At 37.2% G+C, this 12,428-nt stretch overlaps 1 protein-coding gene across 3 annotated transcripts in view; it reads right to left on the reverse strand.

Annotated features, from left to right (window-relative positions):
• Positions 1 to 5,039: 5,039 nt before the first annotated feature.
• The window catches only part of LOC110463349, a 21,716-nt gene continuing 14,327 nt past the window's right edge, over positions 5,040 to 12,428 (reverse strand). The window contains exons 2-5 of one of the 3 annotated variants that reach the window (XM_021518072.1): positions 7,550 to 7,578; positions 6,714 to 6,774; positions 6,200 to 6,268; positions 5,040 to 5,607 (exon numbers count right to left, since the gene is read on the reverse strand). In XM_021518072.1, coding sequence (XP_021373747.1) covers positions 5,219 to 5,607; positions 6,200 to 6,268; positions 6,714 to 6,774; positions 7,550 to 7,578 — 548 coding nt within the window. In that variant the 3' untranslated portion in view covers positions 5,040 to 5,218. Of the gene's footprint in view, positions 5,608 to 6,199; positions 6,269 to 6,713; positions 6,775 to 7,170; positions 7,228 to 7,549; positions 7,759 to 12,428 lie in introns of those variants that run through there. The other 2 variants (XM_021517989.1, XM_021517902.1) reach the window with 2 other exon arrangements.

Here is a 12,428-nt window from a genome sequence, read left to right on the forward strand (position 1 = left end):
CGGTATGAAGGAGATAAATCCTCAGTCTATGGTATGGGGGAGATACATCCTCAGTCTACGGTATTAAGGAGCTAAATCCTCAGTCTAGGGTATGGGGGAGATTAATCCTCATTCTACGGTATTCGGGTGATCAATCCCCAGTCTGTAGTATGAGGGAGATAAATTCACAAACTCTGGTATGGGGGAAATAAATTCACAGTCTATGGTATGGGAGAGATAAATCCTCATTCTACGGAATTGGGGTGATCAATCCCTCTACGGTATGGGGGAGATAAATCCCCAGTCTACGGTATGGAGGAGATAAATTCACAAACTCTGGTATGGGGGAAATAAATTCACAGTCTGCGGTATGGGGGAGATAAATCCTCAGTCTATGGTATGGGGGAGATAAATCCTCATTCTACGGTATTGGGGTGATCAATCCCCAGTCTATAGTATGAGGGAGATAAATTTACAGTCTATGGTATGGGGGAGATAAATTCACAGTCTACGGTATGGGGGAGATAAATCCTCAGTCTATGGCATGGGGGAGATACATCCTCAGTCTACGGTATGAAGGAGATAAATCCTCAGTCTATGGCATGGGGGAGATACATCCTCAGTCTATGGTATGTGGGAGATAAATCCTCATTCTACGGTATTGGGGGGATCCATCCCCAGTCTATAGTATGAGGGAGATAAATTCACAGTCTACGGTATGTGGGAGATAAATCCAGGTATGTTTCATTTATATATACATATTTAATTGATATCTTTATCATCTGTAACAACGCACAACGCTTTAGGTGTAACAACGCTCAAAGCTTTAGGTGTAACAACACACAACTCTTTAGGTGTAACAACGCTCAAAGCTTTAGGTGTAACAACGCTCAAAGCTTAAGGTGTAACAACGCACAAAGCTTTAGGTGTAACAACACACAAACCTTTAGTTATAACAACACACAATGCTTTAGGTGTAACAACACACAACGCTTTAGGTGTTACAACACACAAAGCTTTAGGTGTAACAACACACAACGCTTTAGGTGTAATAACACACAAAGCTTTAGGTGTAACAACACACAAAGCTTTAGGTGTAACAACGCAACGCTTTATGTGTAACAACGCACAAAGTTTTAGGTGTAACAACACACAACGCTTTAGGTGTAATAACACACAAAGCTTTAGGTGTAACAACACACAAAGCTTTAGGTGAAACAGCACAAAACGCTTTAGGTGTAACAACACACAATGCTTTAGGTGTAACAACACACACAACTTTAGGTGTAACAACACACAACGCTTTAGGTGTAGCAACACACAGTGCTTTAGGTGTAACAACGCACAAAGCTTTAGGTGTAACAACACACAAAGCTTTAGGTTTAACAACGCACAAAGCTTTAGGTGTAACAACACACAATGCTTTAGGTGTAACAACGCACAAAGCTTTCGGTGTAATAACACACAAAGCTTTAGGTGTAACAACACACAACGCTTTAGGTGTTACAACACACAAAGCTTTAGGTGTAACAACACACAATGCTTTAGGTGTAACAACGCACAAAGCTTTCGGTGTAATAACACACAAAGCTTTAGGTGTAACAACACACAAAGCTTTAGTTGTAACAACACACAAAGCTTTAGGTGTAACAGCACACAACGCTTTAGGTGTAACACACACAGCTTTAGTTGTAACAACACACAACGCTTTAGGTGTAACAACACACAAAGCTTTAGGTGTAACAGCACACAAAGCTTTAGGTGTAACAACGCACAAAGCTTTAGGTGTAACAACACACACAGCTTTAGGTGTAACAACACACAACGCTTTAGGTGTAGCAACACACAGTGCTTTAGGTGTAACAACGCACAGAGCTTTCGGTGTAACAACACACAAAGCTTTAGGTGCAACAACACACAAAGCTTTAGGTGTAACAACGCAACGCTTTATGTGTAACAACGCAAAAAGCTTTAGGTGTAACAACACACACAGCTTTAGGTGTAACAACGCACAACGCTTTAGGTGTAACTACACACAAAGCTTTAGGTGTAACATCGCACGAAGCTTTAGGTGTAACAACACACACAGCTTTAGGTGTAACAACGCACAACGCTTTAGGTGTTACAACACACAAAGCTTTAGGTGTAACAACACATAACGCTTTAGGTGTAACACACACAGCTTTAGTTGTAACAACACACAACGCTTTAGGTGTAACAACGCACAAAGCTTTAGGTGCAACAACACACACAGCTTTAGGTGTAACAACGCACAACGCTTTAGGTGTTTAGGTGTAACAACGCACAAAGCTTTAGGTGCAACAACACACACAGCTTTAGGTGTAACAACGCACAACGCTTTAGGTGTAACTACACACAAAGCTTTAGGTGTAACATCGCACGAAGCTTTAGGTGTAACAACACACACAGCTTTAGGTGTAACAACACACAACGCTTTAGGTGTAACAACGCACAAAGCTTTAGGTGTAACAATACACAATGCTTTAGGTGTAACAACACACAACGCTTTAGGTGTAGCAACACACAGTGCTTTAGGTGTAACAACGCACAGAGCTTTCGGTGTAACAACACACAAAGCTTTAGGTGTAACAGCACACAAAGCTTTAGGTTTAACAACGCACAAAGCTTTAGGTGTAACAACACACACAGCTTTAGGTGTAACAACGCACAACGCTTTAGGTGTTACAACACACAAAGCTTTAGGTGTAACAACACATAATGCTTTAGGTGGAACAACACACAAAGCTTTAGGTGTAACAACGCAACGCTTTATGTGTAACAACGCAAAAAGCTTTAGGTGTAACAACACACAATGCTTTAGGTGTAACAACACACACAACTTTAGGTGTAACAACACACAACGCTTTAGGTGTAACAACACACAGTGCTTTAGGTGTAACAACGCACAAAGCTTTCGGTGTAACAACACACAAAGCTTTAGGTGTAACAACACATAATGCTTTAGGTGTAACAACACACAAAGCTTTAGGTGTAACAACGCACAAAGCTCTAGGTGTAACAACACACACAGCTTTAGGTATAACAACACACACAGCTTTAGGTGTAACAACACACAACGCTTTAGGTGTAACAACGCACAAAGCTTTCGGTGTAACAACACACAAAGCTTTAGGTGTAACAACACATACTGTTTTAGGTGTAACAACACACAAAGGTTTAGGTGTAACAACGCACAACGCTTTAGGTGTAACAACACACAAAGCTTTAGGTGTATTGTATAAACATCAATGTATATATAACAATCAAGTGAATCACATAATGGTTTGAGGACCGTATCTTTTTCATCAATGATATATATATAAAACAACATTTATAGATTATTTCAATTAATTAAACGAGTCTTTTTGTGTTGTTTATATATTTAAGAACACTATCAAGAATATGTTTATTTTCTGTATTGTTTAACATAGTGCTTCCATTGAAAAGGATTTTAGTATCAAGATTAATCCGACAAACATAAAAAAGTTGACATAAGATTATATTACCCTTCCTACTTTCACAATTTTAAAATACATCCGAGATATCATTATTGAAACATATTTTATTATACACCTTGGCCTTAAATTTATTTAGAGTAGAGGAATGTACTATGTCATTTTCAAGTCCATTGAACTTGTTGTACATTACTGGGAAGACACTTGTATCATTGGATTCTGTACGACACAGTGGCGGGTTAAACATTCACACATTTCTTGGAGCATACCTATCATATTCTTGGTTATGAATAAGAGGATCAGTTATGTCATGGAGGTATGTGGGTGATACATTGTTAGTATGATTTATCCTTCGATCAGACAGAGATTCCCAGCCTAGTTCTTTATATAGAGTTTGTTGTGATGTACCTTTTCTTAGGCCTGTGATAATTCTTGCAGCTTCTAATTGTACAGATTCTAATAACTAAGCCCTTAACCATCAGTGATATGGTCTCTAACCCTACCAGAAACTACAGTGATATGGTCTCTAACCCTACCAGAAACTACAGTGATATGGTCTCTAACCCTACCAGATCAATGCTAATACGGAGCTGCAGCCGTGTTGAGAGCGAATGTGATTCAAATGCAAACAAGTACGGTAGAACACTTCCAAAATTAATTCGGTCGGCATACTTTTAGAATTGTCGGTCGGGAACATTAAACACACTTTCTATTTGCCTCAATAGTCGAGATGTTTTTATGGTATCACTCCATATCCGGGGGGATTTTACTTGAGTACTTTAAGTAAATTTTTGGAAAAAAACACCATTGAAAGGATAGACAAGTCTCATTTCTTTATTAAATTTCAACAAAATTACAACAACATGTAACACATTAAAATACAAAAATATATCAGAAGCACATTTATCCAACTTTGATAAAAACAACTATACACAGGAACAACAATAACAAATAAGCTAAAAATGCATAAGTAATTTTGAATTAAGGCTACTGTCCATTTTAAATGGATTGATACGAAATTGCATTCATCATTCTTTCTTTCAATTATAACAATACTTCTGATAACAATGTATAAATCTAAATAACATGATAAAAATATGTATATCTACAAAATGCATCACTTCACGACTGAAGCTGAACTTAAATCAACAAAAAATATTATAAATAATATACTTCTATCTTGGTTATAGACCTGACACACGTGTAATTCTGACAGTAATGATTTATAGCCCTGACACGTGTGTGTGTTCTCTAGAAATATTTATTTATAGCCTTGACATATTTGTGTGTTACCCCAAGGTATCACAAAAAGCACCAATGATATTTAAACGGACGATACCATAAACAATTAATGAAAACATTAAGCACGTGTTATTTAACGTTGAATATTAATGTTTGGATAACAAACATGTTGAAGGTTTCTCATACTCCTTGCTGCTCACACCTTCGAAATTCCAGAGGTTACGCTAACGTTCGTTCTCTGCACCCCTGGAATATGAACTGACAAAATCAAAGGCTACAAATATACTTGCATGTATACAAATATACTAAGTCGGGTGTCGCTCGTTTGTAATATTCAAAGGACAGGTATGAGCCTGGCAATTAGTGCATATTTTAAATCAATTAGATAAAGTAACCGCGTGCCTTCGATTTTGTCATGAAGTATTCCAGGTTTGCAGAGAAGGTAAATGAATGTAATCCCCGGAATTTCCAGGATGAACTGACAAATGTACCAATGTATGTGGTCATTCTACAGATACTCTTTAGTGGTCAAACATGTAGACGATGTTGAGGAAGTTGGATTCTGAGTCATATATCAGGATTATATTGTTGACCACTATCTTGATCTCGTCCCCAGCCTCAAGCCGGTGATACAGCGGTCCTGTATGACTCGGTAACACCACGGCACGGCCTAGAGTCGTCTTGTTGAATATAAGCGTCTTCTGTGTACCAAACCTGTATAGTTTGATTCCATGGTAGGCAACCACTGGCCTGTGAGGGCGCATGTTGGCGGAGTAGGTGTCGAACAAAATGGCGGAGAAGATGGAGTAGTATCCTGTTTTGTGTATCTTTATTCGTCCGTTATGTGTGAGTTCAATGTTTCCCCTAATGTAGTGGTCGTGACTAGTGTTTGTCCACACCAAGTGTCCCTCTGTAATACACCAAACATGGTAACGCTCAGTTCTCTTAATACAAAATCATCATTATCTAGCCTCATTCAAGATATTTTAAATGTGTCTTAACTTATTTGTCTTATAATAGAACTTCCTGATCAAATTGTAGGTGGGATAACATTTGAGATATATACTATATTGTTTCGAGATGTACTAAATTATATATTCTATTGTGATAAAATACGTTATGACTAAAGATCTACCAAATAGTATTTCTGACTATAGAATCTGTTTTACCTTGATTTACTAAACAATACGGCAGGTGAAGTAGATAATTTGTGATAGTATTTGTGACGAATCTTTTATAAGTAGATTTCCTAGATAATATATATGATAAAAGAATCTACCGAGGAAGGTCGAAGAGGTTGTACTTTTGCATTTGAGGAAAGAAAACAGTGAATTAAACGAATGAATGAATTATAAATGTTAAAATCACAGAGAAAACTTTTGATCGAGCACGAACAATTTTTTCTAACCCTGACAGCCTTGATATGTGTATACTTGATCATTTCGTGTTAGGAAATAACAAGAATTGAAATTTTTTGAGATATACTTCAAATTGTCACTGACCTGTGCTTTCAACCAGGTCCAGCTCGAGGAAAACACTTGGAGTTATGTCCTCATGCCCATGTCGATCTTCTGGAGAACAAAAGATAAAATTAATATACATATTCAAAGTTACCGTCCAATGCCTGGGAATAGATTCTATTTATATCTTTCCATGACGACAATTGATTTCAGCAAAGTACGAAACTGTTTTTCTGATACTATTTGACAATGAATATGCTATATTTGGTTATGGTCTTCTTATCTACGAAGTGCATAATGTTTATTCACATATTCACACATTTCATGTGTATTCTTTTGTGAAGTCAGGTACCTTTTATCATTCCGGCTCTTATGTTTTATTTGATTCTACTTTGGTATTAATTGATTTTTTTAATTACTTTGATAAAAGCAAAAAAAACCAAACGACTTGACAATATTCAAGTTGTAAAGAATTGTCGGAAATACGCAGAAAACATGTGATACTGACATATTGATAGTGTCACCCCTGTCTATAGCTAACTAACGTGTAGCCTACCTTGTGGATTGTCTGCCGTGGAGATTGCTGCGTGGCGACCAGTTATCGGGTTGGCCAGTACCTATAACAGAAATCAACATATTGGGATAATGACACACTATGAACAAAATAGTCAATCAATATCATCGTTAAACCCGAGGAGTTAAATCTCGTCAAACATTATTTCTCCATTACGTTACCCATTTGTATGATGATTCATTTTGTTTTCATATTCGATTCATATTAGATTTGCTTGCGTGCTTTCAAGTATTCATCAGGTCCAGTAAAATAGGACAAGGGCTTGGCGACAACCTTTTAAATATTGCGAAATGCTGCGGGAAATTAAGAAATAATTCGCATGACAAAATATACATTTAATGTATATTCGACAACATAACGCATACGAATACTAGTTTTAATCGATAGAATAAGACAGTATGACCGGGATTGACCTGTGGCCTGTACTAATCACCGTTACCTGTACAGATACGACCACATTTGGTGAACACAAGCCTGTCATAGACGAGTGAACGCAATGACCAGTTGTGTCGGGTGTCACACACATGTCATGTTTTATGAATGAAATATCAGGTATGTAAAGCTATGCAAATACAGATACTGGGAAAACCCATTTAGTCATTTATAAGTTTAGAAACACGTGCTCATGCGTAGGGATTTTGCTGTCGGTAGCAATTCGTTGCCTACACGTAATCTTATACTATATTACAAGACGCCCTGGGCAGCTGCCTGAAATTTTATGTTCTTAATTGCAATAATATGATACCCGGTTAGTACAGGCCATAGGGGCAGCTGCTTCACAGTTCTAGTTTTAATTGTTATAAAATACGATTTCTTACCTTCACCAACATGCCGGAGATCAGAGTAAATAACACAGTCGACAAATGCCATTCGAAATTCATGCTTACACCTCTCGGAAATATATTTACTACAAAATAATGCGCTTATTGCAGCAGAATTACATGCACTGTATGATTTAAACATTAAACGTCTTGCGTAAGCAATTGGATGTATATTTATAAGATAGAATATACTGAAGGATGGTAGCTTGCTCTATATAATGCCTCTGTGAAGTGATCCTACTACTTTAGTCATAGGCTTATATATACTACGCTAAACGTGTAGGCGGTAATATAAAAATACAAATGTCGTAACCAAATTCCGGTTTGGGACAGTCCCTGGTATTTCGTTTGAGCTTGCAATATCATCGAATGCCGATCAGAATGTTGCAACGTGAAGCATATTAAACTAGCCATGCATGCCTAGATACCAAACAATACCCGTAACATGAAGGAGCATGCCCAACATAGCTGAAATAGCATACGATATACCCAATGGATTTCATGGGAATGACACTGGAGTTATAAATATATAATCAGTGATTAGATCGTTCATTGAAACTTGTTAGCAACACGTGCAATATTAACTGTATACATATATGTTGATGACGATGGACACACTATGCTGAATTTAAAATGTTAAATTGTTAAATACTTACAGACGTGACATCATAGATATTTCTAACGGGGTAACATTAGTATTTCTCTCATTTCCCTGTGGGTAAGATAGAACTGTCCAGGGTAAGATAGAACTGTCCAGGGTAAGAAAGAGGTGTAGAAAATTTCTATCTTACACCCCATTTCACGTGACGTCACAAAAAGTCTCGGGTTTTACCGAATTTGAAAACCCCTCTGGTGGAATTTCCCTATCCTACACCCCTGAGCATGAAAGAGTCCTATAATATTACATCCGGATATCTATGAGCAATAAAATGGCTACTTTTAGTCAATGATACGAGTCCCGTAAAGATTGATATTATCTATAAAACCAATTTATGATTTTCTCTAGTATTTATAGATCTTTGCGCATCAAACTTTCCAATATGCTCTGGTTTACCATCAGTAGGTAGTACATGCACCAACATATCTTGAGATTATTGAGTTGAAATTGACCAAGAGTCCTCAAACATTTTAAATACATATTATAAAGGGATTGTGTTTCAACAGTAGTTAATCATATTACCGAAATTTCCATACACATCAATATGAAATCAAGTTTAATTGTATGTAACAACGCTCCAATATGTCGAGGTATATTCTGGGATAATTTTAACAGTTCCCTACACATCCAGATGTCGAGGTATGTAAACACGCATATGTCGAGGTATGTTCTGCCATAATAACAACAGATCATCTCTACATACCCAAATCTCGAGGTATGTTCTGACATAATATCAGCATATCCTTACACACCCATATGTCGAGGTACATCGTATAAAATATCGACAGATCCCTACACACCCATATGTCGAGGTTTGTTCTGACATAATATCGGCAGATCCCTACACACCCATATGTCGAGGTTTGTTCAGACATAATATCGACAGATCCCTACACACCTTTATGTCGAGGTTTGTTCTGACATAATATCAACATATCCCGACACACCCATATGTCGAGGTTTGTTCTGACATAATATCGACAGATCCCTTCACACTCATATGTCGAGGTTTGTTCAGACATAATATCCACAGATCCCTACACACCTTTATGTCGAGGTTTGTTCTGACATAATATCAACAGATCCCTACACAGCCATATGGCGAGGTATGGTCTGACATAATATCGACAGATCCCTACACCCCTTTATGTCGAGGTTTGTTCTGACATAATATCGGCAGATCCCTACACACCCATATGTCGAGGTTTGTTCTGACATAATATCGACAGATCCCTTCACACTCATATGTCGAGGTTTGTTCAGACATAATATCGACAGTTCCCTACACACCTTTATGTCGGGGTTTGTTCTGACATAATATCAACATATCCCGACAGACCCATATGTCGAGGTTTGTTCTGACATAATATCGACAGATCCCTACACATCCATATGTCGAGGTATATACGCATATAATACCGACAGATCCCTACACATCCATATATCGAGGTATGTTCTGTCATAATACTAACAGATTTCTACACACCCATATGCGAGGAATGGTCTGACATAATATCGACAGATCCCTACACCCCTTTATGTCGAGGTTTGTTCTGACATAATATCGACAGATCCCTACACATCCATATGTCGAGGTAACCAGCATGTCGAGGTGTATTAAGGATATGAATGAAAAACGATCAAAGAGAAAAATTATTCTATTTTAAGGATCTTTAGATAAGGGACATACTATATACTTATATATAATATTATAAACAAGTCACATATAATGATGGTAGTCGAAACAAATTTTAAGTAAAATGTTTATTAAAGTATTTTTTTTGTTTTGTTTCACAATGATATGCGTTCTTACTAATAAACTTAAACATCCGCTAAAGGTGATTTACACAAGATTTGTTTTCATTCAAGAGGATTCGAGGCAGCTTGGGATAGGCGGTATTACATGAAAGGAAACGTTTACCGATATATCATTTACCGGTTTTTGTTAAGTCTACATATTAGATGTGGGATTGACAAAATCGGCTATATGAAGTTATGTGCTCGTTATATACTCGGACGTTGAACGAAGTTAATACTGGGTGAATTTGATTTCATAAATGTATATACTACAGTTGCTGAAAGGTTTTTCGCTAGGTATATTACTGATGATAATTTACCAACAGTGCCAGTGTTTGATGAAAGATCTTTTAATAATTCAAATATTTTCATCTTTAGTATTAAAGAAATAAAACATAAAATATTTGTGTCAACAGTACGCCTACAATATAAAGAAAAAAAGACGCATAGTTACAAAAATATAGCAATATCTCCCACCTTTAGGGGGTTCATATAATTGTTAAAATCTTATTTGTTATAATCACAGAAAAAAACCCGCAGTTACCCAATGGCATCAAAGATGCGAGAAAGCGCCGCTATACATTAAAATATCGTTAGCTTGTTTTCAAATATTTATTAACAATAAACAGAAAAGGGACTTTTATCAGTAAGGTCCTTTGTGTCTTTTTCTCTTAGTGGAATACTTCCGGTATTTCCATGACGCCTACAATATATTATAGATGTTGTAGCGGGGTCATAACTATTACACGCGAGGTCATTACTATAACAAAAATTCACGCCAGTGGTTGTGTCTATTTCGAAATAGACATCTTAGGCGAGGATACGAATTACCAATACAATCGATATCGATAATGTTTCGCAACATTCAGCACAGCTGACGATCTATGAGGAAATAGTAAGTGATTGCCCACATCGTTTACACCAGTAGATAATCAATACCGACATGGTCCGTTAAGAGGTGTGTTCTCGCTGATATTAGGCAATATTCGTAAAAATAACATTGCTATTTCTGAAGAAGGTTGTTAAGGCACTTCGGAATATTTCATAATTAAAAGCAGCAAAAGTACAAAACAATTGTGCAGACTACTTATTATAAAACGGGTTTTGACCCATGCTGGACCCCGAGATTAAAAGCTGGCCTAAAGCTAACATCAAGTCGAACTGTCACGGTATTTACAATAGCTCTGGTAAGCTTACCATTCACCGGGATCAGACATTTATGCGTCATGTATCGTTTGGTTTACTAACATCAAAAAGGTCTATTGTATTTCTATTCACTAGCTCTTTACATACATACCCACTACTAATATGTATACTATTTGTCAACACAAAGACAAATGTTCCTTGTACATCTTACTGCGTGTAATTCAGTTTCTTGATTTTTACTGTTGTTTAAAAGAATGAAGTTATTATGTTTTCCCTGAAGTAGCTGTTTAGATTAAGATATACTACAAATGATTATTTGTACTCGACATAACTTTTAACTGAAATACATTTATGAATGACATAATGACCACTGTTTCCTATCCGACAAGATGCCCCGTCAGACACGATACTGTGACACCTCCCACTCATAAATGGTACACAGGTTAAGGAGAGGAAGCTTTTCAAGCATGAGCGCTTCGTGTATGAACGTTCCCTGTGTAGGAGTGCCTTCAAATTATGTGTGGATGATGTTCGATGAGTGCCTTGTGGTCTTACCTTTCACAATATTGAGTATAATGAAAGGTAAGACCAAAGACTTTCGCCCATGGCAGCTAAGCGAACTATATAGATGTACATGTATTTTGTAAAGGCATACTCTAAAACATTGTCTGGTTTCTTCATATGGTCTGGTTTAGCATGCTCACCTTATAAGGTCCTATTGGTTCGCTCTAGGTTATTGTTCTGGTCTAATTCGTATGACCTGGGTTTATTTATTGAATTTTAAAATTGAACTTTATTTTTTATAACAGTTATAAAAAGAGGATCTATGAACATTTATTGCTCTTACGGCCAATATGGAAGCCCCAGAGAAGGACACCAGAGTACCCGAAGTACTATGGTTGGGTCCCACTGGTCTGTATTGGTGTGCTACCTATCTATTCTGATGTCTCCACTTGCTTGAGGACAGTGACAGATCGTAGGGGGAATTATTAGCGTATTGATGCGGTACGTGATAATGAACAGCTGTATTTATTCAGATTGCTGTAAAGGTGTTTTAATGATTACTTTGATGCTGTCTAACCTGTTGAACCATCACTAAAAATGCAAGTAGAACGTTCGTGCATTTCCCTCTCATGTCTCCTGTCTATTGCTGTAATACCCTCTTCTGTTCCCTGTGTAGGTTTGGGGACAGACACGACCTGCTGTATCCCGCTGCATATCGTAAGAAGCGACTAATGTTCCCTCTTCCCCACCCCCACCCCCATCGACTAAAGT

Source organism: Mizuhopecten yessoensis, unplaced genomic scaffold (genome assembly GCF_002113885.1).
Source record: "Mizuhopecten yessoensis strain PY_sf001 unplaced genomic scaffold, ASM211388v2 scaffold213, whole genome shotgun sequence".
NCBI classification, from domain to species: domain Eukaryota; kingdom Metazoa; phylum Mollusca; class Bivalvia; order Pectinida; family Pectinidae; genus Mizuhopecten; species Mizuhopecten yessoensis.